The sequence below is a fragment of the Natrix helvetica genome (assembly GCF_964273705.1).
Source record: "Natrix helvetica genome assembly, chromosome: 2".
Taxonomy (NCBI): Eukaryota; Metazoa; Chordata; class Lepidosauria; order Squamata; family Natricidae; genus Natrix; species Natrix helvetica.
In genome coordinates, this window is record NC_138552.1 from 222,715,506 (window position 1) to 222,737,255 (window position 21,750).

Sequence of the window (21,750 nt, forward strand, 5' to 3'; positions counted from 1 at the left end):
GTTTTCTAGCTGGATTTTGTCTTTGGGGTTTCTTAAGATGTTGGCTATTTTTTGGTCAGTGGTGAAAGCTGTCTTGATATTGTGCTTGTGGAGAATTTTGCTGATTTTATCTGTGGTGCCTTTGATGTAAGGGAGGAGGGCGATGCCATTGTCCTGTTCTGTGTCTTGGTTTTTTGGGGGAGTCTCCTTTTGGATTAGGTTGGTGATTGTTTTTCTTTGGAATCCATTGCAGATTAATACATTTGTGAGTTTGTGTAATTCAGTTTTCAGATGGTCTTTGGCTAGGCGTTTGGTTCTGGAGATGAGGGTCTTGGCTACAGAGTTGATCTGTGCAGGGTGGTGATGGGATTGTGCATTTAAGGCCTGAAGATGGCAAGTGAGATCTTGCCGAAACGTTGCCAAGACAATCTCAATCCTACACGGGAAAAGACCTGAATACAACAAAACCAGCATACCTACACCCGTGAAAATCTACGAATATGTGTGTGTGTGTGTGTGTGTGTGTGTATGTATGTATGTGTGTATATATATATATATATATATATATATATATATATATATATATATATATATATATATATATATATATATATATATATATATATATATATATATATATATATATATATATATATATATATATATATATATATATATATTTGTGTTACAACCCCTGGTATGACTAAATATGGGAGGAAGGTCACTACTCCCTCTTTCTGTCCTTTCGGCTCATTACAGAAAACCATCCAGGCAGAAACCCATATTTTTATTTTTAATGTTGCCTTTTTATATTTGTGTTGTATTTGTGCTGATAAAATAAAGGGAGACTAGTATAGATCCATTTCGAGCTATTTAGCTCTCATCAGCTAGCCATACCCTTACTGGGATTCGAACCTGGGCTGTATTACATACTAGGCAAGAGTCTTAGCCACTATGGCTAAGACTCTTGCCTAGTGTGTAATACAGCCCAGGTTTGAATCCCAGTAAGGGTATGGCTAGCTGATGAGAGCTAAATAGCTCGAAATGGATCTATACTAGTCTCCCTTTATTTTATCAGCACAAATACAACATATATATATATATATATATATATATATATATATATATATATATATATATATATATATATATATATATATATATATATATATATATATATATATATATATATATATGCTTGTGTGTTGTATTTGTGCTGATAAATATATATACATTGTAGACAAATGTGCACTATTTCTTCCAACCAGAAAACATTTATTTTTATTTTCCTTTGGATAAGGGGATAAGTTGGGAATGTGCTGGTTCTTGATTAAAATCTGTAAGTCCTTCAGGAACATCTATAGCAGGGCTGTCAAACTCGCAATCCATGGGCTGGATTTGCCACTCACTGGCCAAGGCCATGTCCAGTTTAGCAAAGGGGAAAAAGGTCACGATATGTCACATAATGCTGCCAAGACGATGCAAGTTTGACACTCCTGATTTATTGGAAAGATCCAACATGTGAAGATGGTGGTCATAACCAAGCAGTTGAAGTCTTGTCCCTTTTTATACAATTGTAAAATCCATCTTGACTTTCATTTAACTCTTCCCCCCCCTTTCATTTTTGGAAGTGGACAATCTAAGCACTTTTTAAAAAATATAATTACTCTAGGTTGAAGAAAGATGTAAGCATTAAGGTATATGTTTGAGAATAGTAGAGAGTGCAAGGTGATCTCTGGTATGAATCTTCGTTCACAGGCACATGTAACATGGCAGGATTTCAAAGAGCATCAAAGAACATCTAGAAAGACCTGAGGATCAATGGATTCCTGACTCATATGTTCATATCAGAATTCAGTTGGGTATGAAACAATAATGTGAGAACAGGTAAGGTAAAGATAAAGGTTCCCCTCGCACATATGTTCTAGTCATTCCTGACTCTAGGGGGCCGTGCTCATCTCTGTTTCAAAGCCGAAGGACCAGCGCTGTCCAAAGACATCTCTGTGGTCATGTGGCTGCCATACTAAATGCCAAAGGTGCATAGAATGCTGTTACCTTCCTACCAAAGGTGGTTCCTATTTTTCTACTTGCATTTTTACATTCTTTCGAACTGCTAGGGACAAGTAACTGCTAGGGACAAGTAATGGGAGCTCACTCCAGTACACGGTGCTAGGGATTCGAACCGCCGAACTGCCAACCTTTCTGATCGACAAGCTCAGCGTCTTAGCCACTGAGTCACTGCATCCCTCAGAACACGTAAAGATGTCCTTAAATAAACATTTAACACTATTGGTTTTTTAAATTTTTTCTTTAAAAAAACCCTTGTTGTTTCTGGGGATCATCACAGCAATTATACAAGGTTGGGATCAAGGCCAATGTAATCTCTGGGAGGAGAATGATCCATATGGAGGGATCACCAAAGAAAAGTCTCTTCTCCTGGGTGACATCCATAACAGATGGGGCAAATGCAGCATGCTTCTCTTGATGACTTTTTGGAGGTAATCTGGGAAGGTCGTCTCTCAAATAACCTGGTCCCATGAAGGGCATTATAGGTCAGCACTTTATCAGCACTTTGAATTGTGTCTGGAACAATAGCTGCAACCAATAATATTGAAAATAAGTTAATTAAAAAAGAAGGTAGGAATATGTGCTTTATAAGAAGTATCTGTTTGCTTGTTTATCTTGTTGGCCACCCATTTCACTGCAAGATGACTCTGAGCGGCTTTTTACAATCAATCCAAATGTAGCCATTTCTGGTTTGGAATGCAAACATGGCCATGCTTATATTAGGTATGGTTTTCAATAACGCATTCTGGAAAGGATTGCAGAGTTTGAAACCCTAGTTAGAAATGAGCCACTAAAATCAGTAGAACAGTTAATCAAGGCTGGTAAAATTTTGTGGGAAGTGGGAAAAGCAGCATTGGTTTATCTTAGAAAAGGCAGTTTAATGTAATGGCAATGATATGGAGGAAAATGTTTTGAAGAGGCTCCACCTTAAATTAAATCACAATAATACAAGCTGCAATTTTACTGTTTACTCTATTGGTGGCCCATCTCCAGTGATTTGGCTACAGGACACTGTGGAAGTAGAAAAGGAAAAGCTTACATTTAAAAGAGGTTTTGATTTTTTTTTTCATTTTCATTCCAAACTGAATGGGATACTTTCTGCAACGACTCAGCATAAATTATATTTTTGTTAAGCATCACTGCCTTGAAGGAGGTGCATGGGAAGTATTTAAAAAATGTCATGCCATGAAACCTTGAAGGTTTCCAGCTGAAACTTGGCAAGGTTAATCTACTCTAAAAGGTTTACTATCCTAATTTCATCATGAAGCAGTTGGAATAAGACGTTATCCAGGTAGACCTCACTCATACAGCTTTCCTGCTCCAGAATAACTATTCCCACCTAAGAGGCTTCAAACTAATACGAATTCCTCCTAAATATCAGGACAGTTGCCCAAGCTGACGAGATATTTCAGATGTTTTAGCCAGAACGTGGACTGCAACTGCACTGATGGGGATTTGGGAGGGATCAGTTATATAAACTTTTCCTAAGTCAAAAGGCAATAAAGAGGCTCCCCTGGGTATACAGAACCCACTGGTATTTCAGTCTGAAGCAGCCGGCATATAGTGTCCAGACAGTCTTATGAAACCTACTGTACGCAAATGGTATTTAGAACCCATTGACCTAGAATATGGTTTTGCATTTTACAGAGATAGCTGTAACATTCCATTTCCTAAGTAGACAATACCAGATCCTTGAATCCACCCAGATCACAGTGAACCAGTGATGAGTTCCGGTTCCCGTTGCAACCGGTACACTGCAACTGGGCCGGGGGTCCACCACTTGCATGCCTGGCGCATGCGTACCCACCGCCCGTGATGCTCCAGCTGCTCAGCGGAGCAGGCGCCATACACCCCATGCACATTCACAAATGCCCCGGTCAGCTCAAATAGAGGTAAGGAGGTGGGCCTTCCAGAGCACCATACTGGAACGGTACCTGGTGCTCTCAGCAGGTACCGGTATACCTGTACCGGGGCGCACCGGTCATATCCCACCACTGCAGTGAACCTAACTTATGACATTTAGCCAGGTGCCTTTCTTCTCTAAAGTTTTTGGTAAGATATCTTTGGCTTCAAAAACCAAACCAACGCACATGTCAGAACACAACTAATTAGACAAAAATATCTCCTAATCAGAGAGCCTCCTATTATTATTTTTAGGAACATCTACAATCAACTCAGTGATAGTAAAGCTCCTTGCATTGGTTCCATCTAATATTCAGGGTTCAGCTGCTTTTCAGCCTGAGTCAGTATATAGCCATTGTGATTCTCATTTATAAAAAATAAAGTTGCCGAGCTTGAAATATTAGGCAGAATAATTAAAATAGCAGCAGAACGAAGAGTGAAAAAAAAGGATTCCTCTGATCTCCAGGACCCTAAGAAAGTTTCTCACCAAGTCAGCCTCTGATGACTAAATGAACTTTCTACATTATATTTATGGAAATGCCTCTGCTATCTTCCAGATGCTTTCCCCCCCAATATCCCAGACTAATTTACAAACCCCAGGATTACTTGCTAATCCATGAAGTTCTAACTACAATTTAGTTTAGTTTAATCTACAGTAGTTTAGTTCTTTAGTTTAGTTTAGTTTAGTTTAGTTTAGATTAGTTTAGTGTCACTCTCCTAAGTCACTAAGAACTAAACTGTTCTTCAGTAATATTCTAGATATTACAATCTCTCTCTCTTTCTAGGAGATGATTGAACTATGCTACATTATCTATAATATTTCCCAGCAGCTTGGAATTTGTTTTTGCTCTTTGGTCCAGAATTAGGAAGCACCAATAGTTATTGGCAGATTTTGATATGCCTATGTAATATTGTTTCTTCACAACCTACCTGGTTAGCTGTATGTAATTCATGATGCAAGTTGTGAATTGTAAAACCCTTCATGGCGTAAGGCTTGGATGTTTCCTGATTGATTATTTGTACCCTATGACTATCATTAAGTGTTGCACCTTATGATTCTTGATGAATGTATCATCTTTTTACGTACACTGAGAACTTATGCACAAAAGACAAATTCCTTGTGTGTCCAATCACACTTGGCCAATAAAGAATATGTTTACTGGACTGCCTCTCTCTCTTTACTTCTGGTAACATCTGACAGGGTGGGCATATTACAGGTACCATCAGTTAGGCAGTGTCATTTAGTGGGACTCAGGAGATGCATCCTTTTGGGATGGCAATCTTTTCCTCTTTTTTCTCCCCCTTTTTATTTCTAGCTCCTTCGGCACATCTTCATACCATTTGCCTATTACTTTGTCAGTTAGAATAAAGACAAATGTGGGAAACAGGTAATCTTCTTCAGTGGTGGTTCCTGTCACACAGTTGGAAGAATGTCTGTCAACTTGTGCTGTCTTTGGGGAAGTTTTTAAGTCATTCCTGATGAAGTCAAACCCAAGGCTGCCATCTGCTGGAATGATATGCTTCTGGCAAAGGATAGAGAAGATATACTTCAAAGTTGGCTTAGAAAAAGACCTCTTGTTGTTGTTAGTTGCGAAGTCGTGTCCAACTGATCACAACCCCATGGACAATGTTCCTCCAGGCCTTCCTGTCTTCTACCATCCTCTGGACTCCATTTAAGCTCATGCCTACATCTTTGGTGACTCCATCCAGCCATCTCATTCTATGTTGTCCCCTTCTTCTTTTGCCCTCAATCTTTCCCAGTCTTAGGCTCTTCTCCAGTGAGTCCTTCCTTCTCATTAGGTGGCCAAAGTATTTCAGTTTCATCTTCAGGATTTGGCCTTGTAAAGAGCAGTCAGGGTTGATTTCCTCTAGGACTGCCCAGTTTGATCACCTTGCAGACCAAGGGACTCACAAGAGTCTTCCCAGCACCATAGTTCAAAGGTCTCAATTATTTGGCGCTCAGCCTTTTTTATGGTCCAACCTTCACAGCCAAACATTGCAACTGGGAAAACCATAGCCTTGACTATACACTTTAGTTGGCAGGGTGATGTCTCTGCTTTTTAGTATGCTGTCTAGATTTGCCATAGCTTTCCTCCCCAGGAGCAAGCGTCTTTTAATTTCTTGGCTGCAGTCCCCATCTGTGGTGATCTTGGAGCCCAGGAAGAAAAAATCTGTCGCTACCTCTGGAACTCTGGATTATGGTTATTTGATGTTTCCTTGTGTGACTGCAGAAAATCCCCTCCATTTATGAAAACAGCTTTTTTCAAGACTTCCTATGTGGCTGCATTAAGAGTTTCCTTCAGGGCTTTTTCTTTTACATGTGGAAGTTTGCATAGAATTGGGCTGCTTTAATGAAGAGTAGATTTATTAACTTGGGAGTCATTTCTGAATAATTGCAAAAATTTACAAATCATGCTGAAGTGCACAAGCAGAAAGGAAGTTTTCCAAGCAAACTCAATTTCCTCTCCTCAGAATCTGTGTCGAACTTTACTTTTTACCTTTTTCCCAGTCGTGAAAGGGAAAGGATATCTGACTTCCCTATTTGATGAATAAACATTCAACTTGATAAGATGAATGTGGGAACTAATTTCCACAACAGCTTCAACAGGTAATTTCAAGGCTTAAAATGAGCTACAGTTACTATGGGATGAGACCTCAATGTGTTGTGCCTACTAGGGTTCAATCCTGAAACGTGCCACCAAGCCTGTGCAGAGCGCTTGTCCTTAAGCAGTGATTGAATCTCATGCCATTTTATTTTGTGTAGAATTTATAGCTACACAACTCCACTTGGATGACAATCAGTGTGCGACTTCTAATCCTATTCCACCTACAGAAGAGAGTGGGAGGCAGGAAAATAACATATTATGTATTTTTATTTATTGTATATTCCACTTTTATAATTTTGGCAAACAACTCGAGGTAGTGAAAATGTATAATACTCCTTCTTTCTCATATTTTCCCTAAAGCAACAGCTATGTGAATTGGGCTGAGAGAGAGTTACCAGCAAAAAAACACCCAGTTGGTTTTCATATCTAAGGTAGGATTAGAACTGACAATCTCCTAGTTTATATCCTGATGCCTTAGCCCAGTGATGGCGAACCTATGGCACGCATGCCACAAGTGGCACGCAGAGCCATTTGTTAGGGCACGCGAGGCGCTGCCCTGTCAGCTGGCCAGTGCTCATGCGTGCGCTGGCCAGCTGATTTCACCCTTTTTAAAAGCCATTTTCCAGAGGCTTTATAGGAGCCTAGGGAGGGCAAAAAATGGCTTTTGGCTCTTGTCGCCCTCCCCAGGCTCCTATAAAGCCTCTGGAGCCTGGGGAGGGTGAAAAAAGCATGTAAAAATGGGGGGGGGATCGTGCGTTGTGCCCGCATGCGCATTAGGGGTCGCACATTGCATTATGGGTGCGGCACGCCCGCACACGACCCCCCTGCACTTCCCCCCACTTGTGGCACGCGAGCCAAAAAAGGTTCGCCATCGCTGCCTTAGCCATTAGATCAAACATACACAAACTCCCACCATCCCTCCCTCTCCCAACTCTCTCTACCTCTCCCCTTGCATCATCCCATAACAACTTGAAGGGGGTAGTCCAAGTCCCAGAATTTCAGGAGTTGAAGTCCACATTTCTAAAAGTTGTCAAGGTTGAAAAACATTGATTTACACCATAGTATTGGCTTTCATAATATGCTGAGCCACACCCCCTCTCCCCTGTAAAGCCAAAACAATGATTTGCAACTGCATAGGCCGAGCTCATTCCACATGCTAAAGCCAAACCCATGTTTTGCCTTAATAATGTGGGAATCCTGCCATAATGTGGTTGCCTTGATTTAGGGCTAAATAGGTTATGTGATCTCAGCCTCTTGGATTTCTACATTAGAGTACAAAAAGTGGATCCAAGCCCAGGGTAGACTTCCCTTATGTCTTTGGTAGCAAGACATGCAGGAGGCTGCAGCATTTAATATATTGGGAGTTTACCAGCATCAGTCTATCTCCTACAACCATTGGGTTCTGTCTCTGAATGTTTCCATTTTGTCACTTGAATCTCCATGGGTTCCCTCCCATGTATATATACACTCTGCTTGCAGGAGGTTACAAAAAGCTGCAGTATTTCTGAGATGGCTTTCACAATTTCACAGCAGGAGTCATTACAGGAACTTTGCTATGAGTTGTGAACACAGAGATTGATCCCAGTAGGACAGTGTTATTAATCAGCAGAACAGCTTGCTGGTGATTGAGAAGGCGCAAAGTTAGTCCAAGAGAGAGCCTGTCACATGCGGAGAGGATGATTTTGTTTCTTCCTTAGATGATAGGGAGAAAAATCCATGGGGAGAGAAAAAACACCACCTGTTTTGAGTTAACCCTTACTGGATGTTGATTCAAAATGGTTTTGAAGTGGGAGGCCAGAAATAGCAATTTACTGGTCAGAGGTCCTCAAAATTGTGGTTCACCGTTGTACATGGAATGTGTAAATTTGTGTACCAGTGAGTATATTAATACCTGAAAAACCTTCCTGAAGCTGTGATTTTGCAACCAAAGGCTGAATGCATTTGAAGTCATCTGAACTTCAAACTGGTGACTGAAAGTTGTATTGTAACTTTTTGGGGGTGTATGTTTTCTATTAAAACTACAATAATTTCTCCATGATATAAAGTAACTAAATCACAATAGTCAATGTGCTAGGAATAAAATATTGACCTGTCCTGATAGAACCCCACACGGTCGGGTTATTTGGTGCCAAGGGAGCCCCCCCCTCTTTTGGTAAATCTAACTTTATTTTAAAGACCCCCTATATTTCCCCTACCTCAGCCAAATAAAAATGACAAAATATGTAAATGGAATGTACTGTATGTTGTACAGGAAGCAAACTAAATATTAAAGAATTGATTAATAATGTGAGCAAATTCAGAATGATCTGGCAAAAGGATCAGAGGATGGAGGAAATGGCAGTGTTTGCACCTTCACAAGTCACTTGCTCTGACAGGAGGATAAAAAAAATAGCCACACTGTTATGGAAAAAGCTTTGACTTCAAACTGGTCTGATATAAAAGTCTGGTCTCTGTTGTGACCCAGCAGGAGCCGTTGGAGCTGCAACCAGACTCAAACAGCGAGGGGCCTGATGAATTGGCTCTGGAAGATGTGGAGGACCCTGGACAGGGTTCCGACTTCGATCAGGGATCAGAGAGGTTGGTTGGTCACCAGGAGGCACCTGAGGCATGGAGCAGCAGTGAAAACCAAAGGAAGTGTGCTCCTGACGTCATGTCTTGCAGCACTGGGGAGGAGACAAGGGAGCTGGTCCTGGACACTCAGCAACGAAGGGTTGATAGACGTAGAGAACAGCTGTGCAGATACAGAAGATAATTGGACCCAGGTGGGTGTAATTAGGCTCCTCTCAAGATTGTATAAAAGGAGGGACGTCCTGGAGGCTGGTTGCAGGATTCAACTTAATTATCAACGCTGGAGAAGCTCTCGCCTGTTTCTTATCTTGGAAGTCTGGATTGCTGCCAAGGTCTAGTCAGTGTATTAATTTACTGTGAATAAATTGTCTAGCAGTAATTCGTGTCTTGGAGTGCTTTGGTGTACGAAGAGGGGGGTCAGAACAGGTCTCTATAGAAATAAAAGCTTGCTGAGCCTCCAAAACTGCTTTTCTACTATCAGGCAGAGTGAAAGGAAAGGTTGATCAACAGCAGGAAACCCCAAAAGAGGGAGAGAAACTTGTGTGGCTAGATACACTATCAGTTGGTTTCCTATAAAACCAAAAACTCCACAATGTTTTAGGAATAGGAGCCTATTTTGGTGGACATTGTCCTTGACCATGTTGTGGCACCAACCAGGTGATGTGAGCATTGTCTTTTCTTTGTGACTGCCACACATTATCTTGTATCACAAAAGTGGCATTCAGAACCTGCTGTTTCTTCTCTTACACAGACATCAGGGAGAAAATTGAAGGTTGTAGGCCAAGCTGAATTGGCAAGCCAGATTGTTTCACATTCTTCGGCTGTTAGATTTTGACATGTGATTGGAAAAGTCAAAATCTATGACTACAAAAATGTTCACAAACTGGGGAACAAGATGTGGAGGAGTCTTCCATTAGTCTGCAATACAGTCCTTTTGACTGTAATTCTAACAGGTGAATGTGTGGCCAATAAAGGAGAATATTTGTAGCTCAGGATTGAAATGAGGAGTACTTGGTGCTCTTTGAATTTGGTTATTTTCTTGCCGATGTTTCATTACCCAAACTAGATTAACATCATCAGTGTTAGTCCTTTCACACGCAGATGAAGGTATAATATGTTAGCAACAGTGACGTGCGGTGAGGTTTATGACTGGTGAGGCACTGACACAGTGCTGGGTTTCAAATATTTTTAGACTTGTGGACTTCAACTCCCAGAATTCCACAGCCAGGCATGCTCAGTTCCAATTTAAAGCAACAGCATTTGTTTTTCTCCTTTGCTCCTTCTTTCTTTTTCTTTTTCTTTTTCTTCTCCTTCCCCTCCTTCCTCCCTCTCTCCCTTCCTCCCCCTCTCTCAAACACACGCGCACACACACACACACACAGAGAGAAGTTGGATTGGACTATCTCTCCTACCCCTTCCCTCTCTCACTCACTCTCAAACAAACCCACCCACACACACAAGTTGGATTGGATATCTTTTCCAGTGGCTTGAAAGCAGCTCCTCTGCCACCCCCACCCCCATTCCCCTTCTGCCTTTCCCAAACACCTCCACCATTGCAAATGCAGCCTGCTGTCTGGGTGGGAAATGCCTGGAACACAATAAAGCCCACCCACCACCTCCTGCTGGCAGGCTGGGGTGAGAGGAGAGGCAGAGAAGCCGGAGGGGAGCCAAGCCGAGCCTTCCAAAAGAAAGAGGCTGGGGGGAAGTGTGTGTACTACAGCATGGCTCTTTGCCTGGCTTCCTGCCTCCTCCTGTGATCTCCTCAGTGCTCACTTGTGCTCTCCCTCCCCAAGTGTAGTTTGATTGCAGGTGGAGCCACGTTGCCTTTTCAAACTTGTAATCAGTGAAGCTGGGCTAGATTTTTATATAGTTTTATCCAGCTGTGTGTGTGAGAGAGAGAAATGAATGGGGGCCTGGGGAGGAAGTCACTACACTTGGGGAGGGAGAGCACCAGTGAGGTTAAGCAGAGTCATCCACGGTGAGGCAGCAACTAGCTCAGCTTTTTCCTTTTACTTTTTTTTTTTTCATGATGAGAGTGGTGAGGCTATGCCTCACTTGCCTCACCTGACTGCACGTCACTGGTTAGCAAATATAGGTTTGTGTGAGAAGTCAAAGTAATTGGGGGACACAGAGATCCTGTTGAAATCACTCTTTTAGTATGTTGTTTGTATTCATTCTCTACCTGCTGATTATTTCCTGTAACTTCCTCTTAGATGGTTTTTAAGTTGATTAACATAATTGTTGGCTTCTGGCCTTAACTGGGGGGAAAAACTAGCAAAAAAAGAAGAATTGACTGATGGGAAGATGCAGGTTAAGCATTTTCTCTGTGTTAAAAATGCTGGGCTGCACAATACTTTATTTATTTATATCTCACTTGTATTATTTTTACCAATGATTCAATTTGCACTATCAACAGAGTTTTGGAATCCCACATTCCTTGAGTAATCTGTAGTTCTGCCCTTTTGCTCAGGATTCTGATGTTATTTCAGTTGTATTCAATATATTTGGAAATTGTACAGCACATTCTCAATAAAAGACTTCTCCTTTTATGCATTATATACCAACTAATCTAGGATTGTTACTTTGGATATATGGATGACCCCAAACCCTGTGCATTATTGCTCTCTACTGAATGTCGATATCATAGTTGTCCCAAATATGATTGTCACATTTTTAAATTATCTGAATATGAAACAATAATTGGAAGCAGCAACCTGAATTTTCTTAGCAAATAGTTTGAGGGTGGGGTGAAATCAGTTTAGGAGTTTTGTCATGGATGGTTTTCTTTAAGCTTTTCCTAGTAATTTGTTGTTGTTTTCTAACAATGTGTCCCTCCACAATCTCCTAAGTGACTACTCATACAATTTGTTTGCTAGCTTTCTGAGAACTTCAGATTACACTGATTATATGAACATCTGGAAATTATCACATACCATTGTTGGCAGAGAACCTCTGTAGTTCATCCAGCAGGCTTTAAGAGACACAGTCTTCGGTAAGGAAAACATTTCTGTTTCAAGACCATTTGGAAGAGATTAACGTAAAGACAACAGAAGGGGACATTATAAGAACAGAAATAGATTCAAATGTACACTAACAGAATAGTTCCTTTTGCGATTTGGGGTGTCAACCTCTTGCTTTACATCTTGAACAAGAGATTCCTGTTCTTTTCAGGATTGCAGTGGTCCAATTATAAGATTATCCTTTATACCGCTGAAGATGGTGTTGAAGCATAACTTTTGGATTGCCCAATTAACCACTTAAATTGCTTGTACAATTGAACTGGCTTTCCTTTTAGCTGTTGCTGAATCAATTCCTATCGCTATAATATTTGTAATAAAATTCTAGGAGCAGCAGCTTTCCAAAGCAAATGAAATCAAGGAAGCAAAACTGACGTTGGCCTAATTCTGTGAATTGGTGAACCAAGATACAAGGAGTTGAATCTTTTTGGCATTGCTATGGTTAGGAGCATATATGTGCTCCTAACCATAGCCCCACATGTGCTCCTAACCATAGCAATGCCAAAAAGATGAAACAGGCATTGTGACATTATGACACATGTTCCACCCTTCATATTTGCATGGATGTTGTATGCAAGTACATAATGGATGGAGTTTGTGTTTCTATGTTGCATCACACATTGTGTTACTTGCCCTTCCTCCCACCATGCTGGCAGATGCTTTCAGTTCTAGAATACAGTTGTCATTACTTGAGTTTTTATCATATTGTTGACAGCTGCCTTCCTTACTGTTCTCCATTTCAGGAATGAGGTTTAGTGTGACAATTATTGAAGAAAATGAGCTTATGGCCAAAAGTTATTGGGGTTAAATACCACTACCGTACCTCCAAGTTAGCTTATATGTTTTTTCAGGCAATGTTGCTAAAACTGTTACTGAGAATGCCAACATTACTGATGAAAAGAACCTTGACTGGGATTTTTCTGGCAACATACATATAAAAAAGGAAGTAGAAGTGGGGAAAGAAAATAGACTTACAACACAGACACCATGATGTCAGATTCCTCTATAAAATTCCACGGAAAGCCACATACCGGTAGTAAGGTGTACAATGAATCTATTTTGTCTTTTAATAAATTTGCTTACATCTAGACTTTGAAGAACACTAATTGGATAACTTTGAGGGTCCTTAAATAAAACATTTGGATCTCAGACTTTCCAATGCTTGAGAAATGTTTTACATCAAAGTGGACTTGATGTAAACATCACTGAAATAAATGAAATATTTTGAATTATTTCATTTGTGTTTCTACCAAGTCAAGAAGCTTAGGTCCACCAAACGGAAGAGATTCTGCATATTTTAATGAAAGATAAAACAACAATATAAACATACACAAATTTACAGAGAAAGGATCAGTTTTAATACATTTGGAATAAAAGGATTTCTTTCCCCCCCTTAAAATATGGTATAAAAATAAATGCAAGAAACATTAACAGAATTTACAGACAACGGACAAAGACACAGACTTTCTTTCTTGATGTGAATACATCTGTGAGACAGAACCTTCTGTGCTAATTTATTGTGCAATAGCTGTGATGCCATATTAGGTATATTTATTAATATATTCTTTTTTTTTTTACATGTCTTCCAGTTTGTGAATGACAGCACTGTAAATAAACTGTGCTTAACAGAAGCTTTTTTTAAAAAAAAAACTGTACTGGAAATTGCAGAAAATAAATAGACACAGATCCAGCTTGATATGAAGGCGAAAGTGAGCAGAGAGTTTTCAAAATGGAGGCATCAAAAGATTACAGTAGTGAGTTCCTTGGAGTCTGTAATGCCTTGATATACACAAAAGAAAACAAGTCAGATCCTTGCTCATGCAACATCTTGTTCTATTGTCCTCTGATTTCAGGCAATTAGTGAGCTACGAAGTATGTATAATGACTGAGTCTGCTTCCATGCTACAAGATGATCCTTTTAGTAGGACTGCACTAGACTGGTTAATCTCTTTGATGTGAGCGATTTCGCCTGAGGAAAAGATAGAAACAAACAAAAGAAAACAGAAGACAGAGGCATGTTCACTGAAAACCCAGTTCATTACCAAGCACCTACTTATTTTGGCTAACATTTTTCACACGGCGACCTTAAAAATGGGATGCCTATCCTTGGGTTCTTTCAAATATGAGCAGCTTATCACTTGGTGGCTGCAGTATCAAGCAAGACATTCACGTTATTTCAGGCACAACTGCATAGGTGGAACGTTGGACCACCAAAAATGAGAGGATCCACTGGAATTGGTTCACCAAACCAGCTTCCAATCATCATCAAGGGAATCAAAACCAAATGCAAAGATCCCAGGGGAGATGGATCTGTTTTGATCAACACAGGCTTGATTGAAAAACCACCACCTTCTTGGAACGCTCACATTTTATCCAGTGGAAGCCATTAAAATTACATTCTAAAAAACATCCAATTTCACCTGCACATTTTCAGATTTCTCATTATCTGATGTTAATGTCCAAATGTCAGGTTCAATGTTTTGAAGACAGCAATGGAGATCTAAGCTTCATAATGAAAGCCTGAATTTTAATGCTATGAGTTGAAACAATCAAATGGCTAATTCACTATGCACTATTGCTGAGATGGCTTACATTTTAAATGCAATCTATCATGTATATTACTGATAATAATTAAATGCATATAATCCCCCAACATCAATTCTGCATTGTTATGAAATCATCAGATCTTTCTTTTCTTTTGATGATTATCACTTGTACATATATATATGTTACTGTGAAAGTCCGAAATCTGGTGAATGTCGACATTCACCGGTGAATGAAAGTCCGAAATCTGGTGAATGTCGACATTCACCGGTGAATGTCGACATTCACATAGTCGCTTGGTGTATGTCCTTATCCTCTCGACACCCTTACCCTAATACCCTTACCCTAATACCTCGGCTCCTCGCTTCCTTTTAAGCGTCTTCTGTTCGCGGAGTTCTTTTTTTAAAAAACCTGCGATCCTGCGCGGTTAGAACGCCGCGAATTGAAAAGCAAAAGTAAAGCATTACGCTGACTCGTCACAGTGAAAGACCGAAATTGGTATGTGTCGACATGTCGACATTCACCAACATTCACCGGTGAATGTCGACATTCACCAATTTCGGTCTTTCACGGTGACATATATATATAAGCAATAATGCCAAGAGGCCATATATTAATGACATCTCAATGATATATCAAATGGTTGTTATGATGAGAAAAACAAAGTCATTTGAATTTCTCATATGATGCAGAATTGGAGCTGAGAGCAATGGGCAGCACCAATTTATATATTTCTACAAAACCACAGAGGTTTTTCAGTTCTAAAAATAAAAAGTTTCTGAGTCATTAATGGAAATTATGCAGGTCATTTCTATAACTCTCCTTTTCCTAATTTCTACTCTAAGTTCGTATATAATTACACTAAACTATACTTTCTTGACACTGAAATCAACAAGACAAGTGAAATATTTGAAGTTATCACACTCATTTCACAAATTCTGAAATAAACCATGTCCACACTCAAATTATCTTGTGATGCCAAAAGGTAACTCTAGGGAGATTCCTTTGCTCTTAGCATGCCATGTCAGCTGGTAATGCTTTCTACCAAACTGCCTCACCAGATAAAGTTGTACTGGTTCTTATAATTGTAGCCAATTGGTACAGAAGCCCAGTAATCAGACAATGGGCACCAGTATATAAAATGCAAGTATATCTGCAAAGGAAAGTAAACAATAGGACAATTAGATTAAAGTGGCATTAATTTCATTGAGCTGGAATGTTTTTATAAACCTAGTTTGTTATTTGACGTCCTCGTGTTTTTTAGAACTTCATGATCAATAGATTGGTTAAAGGAAGAAAACACTGTTAATTAAAAAGGACACAATTCCTACTGACATACATAGTATTTGAAGGGTCATTACCAACATCTTTTATACACCTCAATACTTTCTCTCTCAGTGAACTTCTGCTGTTGATTCATTGCTGGAAACATTCTGGAAGGAAAACCTTCTGGAGCTTATGCATTTGATACATTAATTTTAATAAGTGGATGGAGTTACCATCTTAGTATTTTTCATTGTGTTAGTTCTTCCACTAGCATAAAGATACATAATTTACATTTGGTTCTCACATTCTGACAAGCAAAGCAACTGGCTAATATAAAACTCCCAGCAACCTATCCCTTCTTCTATCCTTACTGTCACATCTCATCAAATCCCAATTATACTTCTGGTGAGGAAACTGGACATCCAAACCCTGTTCTTAGTAGTTCCAGTAAGTCTCATCTGAATTAATAGCTATTTTTTCAGATTTCAGATGGACTCAACCCATGCCTGGAGTTTGTTGAAACTTGATAATCTATGCTAGCGAGAAAGGAAAAATAGAGGAAGTTTTGTTACAATGGCACAGTGGATGTGTGGTTATGGCTTTGAAAACTCTTATAGCTATTGCCAAAAAGGATATTTTTAAGAGTTCAGAGATGACAATCTTCTATTTGAGACTTGGGTTTAATGATTGCATAAGTTAGAGATTCTCAGCACACTTTAGCATCACAAAGTCCCAGTACAGGCTGCCTTCTCTAGGTTACATTAGGGATTGAAACAAAAAAATAATCCCTAAAATAGTCCAAGTTACTTCTGCAGTGCTGCCAATAGGCAAGCCACCAAGGGTTGAATTTGACCTGAAGGAGATCACTTTATAGTTATAATAGAGAGTTCAGTTACACATCTACAAATGTGCTGCTTTTCTAGGTCCTTTTTGCTCCCAAACAATAACAGAATTCACAATGTAACATGCTGTGGTGAAGCCACCATGCAAAAATAGGGGTTTTTGTTTCAAACTCTCCACTATTTGTTGTTGTTGTTTATTTGGCTGACAAGCAGGGGTACAATTCTCAAACAATTCTTAATGTCCAAAATTATTTAAAAGTAACAGGATATGGATGAGGGGATTACGAAGCCTCAAATGTAGTAAATTTATTCTTTAATTTATATTTCATTCTATTATTATTAGGTTCAACTCTTTCCCCCTAAATATCCAATTTCTAAGCCCCATTCTGCAAATATCTAATTTTCCTTGCAAGCATTCAAAGTACTCCAAATCATACTGTTTGTAATAGAGATATATGGGGTTCTTATCATTATATTAAAACACTGAAAACCTTGCTTATTTAGAAATTTTTAAGAGAATTGGTTTTATGAAGACACATAAAACAAAAACCATGATCTTTGCTGATGGTCTTCATAAATTATCACTTCGGCACACACAGCTTTGTTAACTGACTGCAACAGCAAAAGCCACAATACAGCACACTTATGCACACTCACACACACCACAAGTGCGCACAGGAAACGCACATCACTCGGCGGACAAGGTCAACAAACTGGAGTAGAAGGCAAGATCTTTCTACCTCTTTTCATAACAGGTTAGTGCTGGCCCTCAGTGTTGGTGTACAGTTTTTATGGCAGGGGAAAATTGGGATGTTTCTGCCCTACAAAAATAAATGTGTTGAATGCTTTAGTTTAAACCGGTGCAAAGGTTGAAAAGTGTGAATCCAAAGGCATTGGCACATACATTGTTAAACAAACCCAAAGACCTGAGTCTAATTTTTTTTTAAAGGTGGCTTTGATAAGAAACTGTAGGGTGAAATGGATCCAGTCTAATAATATTCTAGTTCATATTCTCTCTCTTCTTAAAAGAAAAGGTTTCTGGGACAGTAGCAAGATGGCATTATTAAACAGCTTCTTTGCTCCTGCTGTTTAAATTATTCCCAGCAGGGCCTGACTTGTAACATCGTCTGGTAGCCAGAGGTCAGCGTCAACAAAAATCACATAATATCAGAGGACAATCTGTCAATCATAAGGCTCACGAGGTTATAAACTTACCACACTCCGTGTGAATTTCTCAAATGATGTTCGGCGATCCAGTGTATTTCCCAACTTGTGAAAGAAAAAAAAAACATAAAGGGGAAACAAAAGCAAAAGAAGCAAAAAAAAAAAAAAAACCCAAAACAAAACATGAAAATAAAAGCACAATGAAGCAATGGGTTGCTAAAACACAAAAGTCATAAAAAGAAACCCACAACACAAAAGCAAGAGCAGAAGATGAAAGGATCGCAGAAATAGAAGGGGAAAATATATTTTCCCCTACAATTTTCTCCTGAAGCAGAGAAGTCGAAGTGCACAGAGGGTTATAGGTTGCCCACCTGAATGTAGTTTTAGGCATGCAGACGAGCACAGAGGAGCTGGAAGGGGTGGGGCAGAGAGAATCACACTTGGCAACCAGAGCAGTTGTCCCATGCTTCATCCATCCCCCTCCCCCTTACATGGATGTCTGCCTGGGTCAGCTTTGACAGTGCTGATTCACTGGGTGAAGAACAACACTGACGTACAAGATCTGAGGTTTGCTTAGAATGAACTGCCAGAGCCGATCAAACTGGGATAACACAAAACAAAACATGAAATTAAAACAGGACAAGGAGCCCTGCACGTTCTGCCTATTATGTGACCACTTACACAATCTAAGAACATAAATTATTTTTTAAAAAAGACTAGCCCTCCCCTGTTTAAGAAAAATCTCCATTTATTTACTGCATTAATATTATCTCAACCTCAAGGAGGGCTGTTGATTTTAAATAGTTTTCAAGGACACGTGCCATTAAATGTTAGGGCAATGCATTGCTTTAAGTTCCTTGTATCTTTTAAGATGCTAAAAAGCACAGGTGGGTACAGAGGTGTACCCTGGTGTACAGAGAGTTGGTTAACTCTTTTCTCTGCTGCCACAGGCCCAATAAGATGCCCCATCATGTTGCTATTAGCCCTCAGAGCCAAGACAAGCTTTAGAAGGGAAATTATTTTTATTGTAATCCTAGGTGATGCCTTCTCACACTTCCTGTTTGGATGGTTTAGGGTTTTTTTTTCTTGGTTTCCTATTGCTTTTAACCTTTTAAGGAGAGGAACATGAACTAACTACAAAACTGGATTAGGAATTTTTCACTATTGGATTCCTTTTATTTTGTCTTCCTAATTTTGCAGACTGACACAACATATCATTCCTATGCAAGCATTATTCATTAAATTCTACATATAGCTAGCAAACCAGCTCTCCATTGTTTCTGCACTATTTTTTTCCCTACTGGATCTTTATGCATTCAGCACAAGGATCTGAAACAAGCTACATAAGTACATTATGTTGAATCCAGAGAACTGATCATTATGAGCTCTAAATTATCAGAGTTAACTGAACCTCCTTTTAAGATCTCCATGTAGTGTGGACAGATATCCAAGACCAGTGGAAGCAGGCTACCCATGCATACCCATTCTATACCCAAGGAAGTTCTCTCTGTGCATCAGTGTCCTTATAGTATTTACTTCAGGGGGCTTGCACAAATGAGCATCCCAGTAGATGGGTTCATTCAGTAGTAATAAAAGCAATAATTAGTAACACAGAGCCTGTATGTATTACAGTGCCCATAATGTAGGGGTGAAATTCAGGCAGGTTCTGACAGGTTCTGGAGAACCAGTAGTGGAAATTTTGAGTAGTTCAGAGAACCGGCAAATACCACCTCTGGCTGGCCCCAGAGTGGGGTGGGAATGGAGATTTTGCAGTATCCTTCCCCTGCCACACCCACCAAGCCATGCCCACATAACCGGCAGTAATAAAATTTGAATTTCACCACTGCCATAACGCCCTAGGTGACATTCACGGACGTCCAAAATTAATAATCATAGTAATAATAAATATTTTGAAGAAATATAAAAACTGAAAACATTCCCAAGATCTCAATAATGGAGGGTCTCAGTTCTCCATTAACACACTGTGAGAAAATCTGAAAGAAGTCTCAGCTTGGTTGGCTGTGTGCAGAAATTGTCTAATCCCAGATTCTTTTAAACCATATAATCTATTTTCAGTTTTCTTCTCAAAAAGGAAGATCATTGGTAAAGTGGGAATGGTGGCTCAGGTTATCCACCCTTACCATATCACTAGAATTAAAGTAGCCAATTATCTAGAGTTATGTAGAACAATCTGGAGTTTTTGAAGTTTGCCCTCTGGAGGATTCTTTTTTGTGTTTGATTTTGCTTCTGTAACCTTCCTTGGTCGGAGCTGGAAAAATCCAGACAACTGCTAGCTGGCAGCAAAGACTTAGGGTTTCCCTCTGACACCTACTGGTCTGTGTTTTTGCAATCTAGATCTACTAGCCCTATTCTCCAGCTATCTATCAGGATGAGATACAGACAGTAAAAATATACTGTAAGTCTCATGTATGAGACTGATTTGGTTGTCTCCAAGAAATCTTTGCATTGGTGAGGCAGAATAGTCCAATCAAGACGAAGGTTGGTAAGGCAAAGAAAATGGCTGAGCAACTCTTTCTTCTTTCTTTTGGTGGTCAAAAGTCCCATCAAAAATGAATAGGGGCAGGAGAAGATAGACAAAAAGGAAGTACTGAGAGTGTTAGAGATAAATGTAGGTAAACATTTAATATTATTTGTTATTGCTGTATTTTGGGGACATTAAGCTCACTGTCTGTTCTTTAACCGTGTTCTCCTTCCTTAATGTCACTATCTACCTGTTCTGATCCAGGTCCCCAAACACAACAAACCCTCTGAAATTAAATCAATGTTTCCTTTATTAGGAGCCTCAGCAGCCCCAGCAAAAAGTTTGTCTCTCACCACAGGCTAGCAAGTCTGTCTGGCAGGGAGAAGAATAGTTGTCTGCCACATCTATTCATCTCTGCCCCCTGTCTTTTATCCCCAGAACTAGGGTGGGACTTTGCTAGCAGAGGTGGCTTTTCCATCCCAAGGATCAGCCCACAGATTTCCACTGCTCTCCTCTCCTCTGCCTTCTGCACATCCATGCATGAGGCACTGGAGCTGTTCCTCCTTTTCCTCATCAGTCACCTCCACACCTGGGGGCTGTTGACTCTCCATCTGAGGGCTGACAAATGGTGCAGGCTCCACCTCTGTCCCTCTCTCTGACAGCTCCATTCCATCTTCCCCCTCAGAGCTCTCAGATTGCCTTGATGCTGACCCTGACTTCCCCACCCCCTCCTCATCTGATTCAGCTGCTGGAAGGGCCGGCGGCCAATAGCTCACAACACTATCTTTCTAAGATGTTTTAATGGCCATCCTACTGGAACTCTTTTTTTTCCAGACACAGGTCCTGAACAAGACTAAGAAGAAAAGAAGAATTCCCAATAAACAAGGATTTATTGCTCTAAAATTCCATGCATTTATTAGGTATGAATTGAGTCCTTATTGAACTTAGTGGAACTTACCTTTGACTACAAAAAAGCTTAGATGAAACAAATTCAGTGTTTGTAGCTTTGTATAATTAAATTATATCTGCTGCAAAGTAAAAATCATACTACATCGACTATACTTATATATCTTTCTAAAATGTTTTGACCTACTCTTATCTGTTTTCCTAAGTTATAGTCCTACATTTCCTTTCAGAATGATACAAACTAAATGTCAACATGAAATTAATTTGCTCATGCAAAGATGCAAAATAAATATAGGCATGGATCCCACCATCATTATGGGATGCTCAGATTGAACTGAACTCTTCACCTACCAGATATGCAGCTCATTTATCCAAAGAGAGAAAGTATGATAGACGAGAACCACTGC

General features: G+C 39.7%; 1 protein-coding gene and 1 pseudogene across 6 annotated transcripts in view; both read right to left on the reverse strand.

Moving 5' to 3' along the window:
- Positions 1–13,402: 13,402 nt before the first annotated feature.
- On the reverse strand, positions 13,403–13,966 carry LOC309387442 (annotated as a pseudogene). Its single transcript has one exon. The product of its transcript is annotated as an uncharacterized misc_RNA (transcript).
- Positions 13,422–21,750, reverse strand: part of RGS7 (regulator of G protein signaling 7) — a 173,875-nt gene continuing 165,546 nt past the window's right edge. The window contains exons 17-19 of one of the 5 annotated variants that reach the window (XM_081944691.1): positions 18,007–18,060; positions 15,742–15,836; positions 13,422–14,108 (exon numbers count right to left, since the gene is read on the reverse strand). In XM_081944691.1, coding sequence (XP_081800817.1) covers positions 14,081–14,108; positions 15,742–15,836; positions 18,007–18,060 — 177 coding nt within the window. In that variant the 3' untranslated portion in view covers positions 13,422–14,080. Of the gene's footprint in view, positions 14,109–15,741; positions 15,837–17,531; positions 17,613–18,006; positions 18,061–21,750 lie in introns of all 5 variants that reach the window. The other 4 variants (XM_081944692.1, XM_081944694.1, XM_081944693.1 and 1 more) reach the window with 4 other exon arrangements.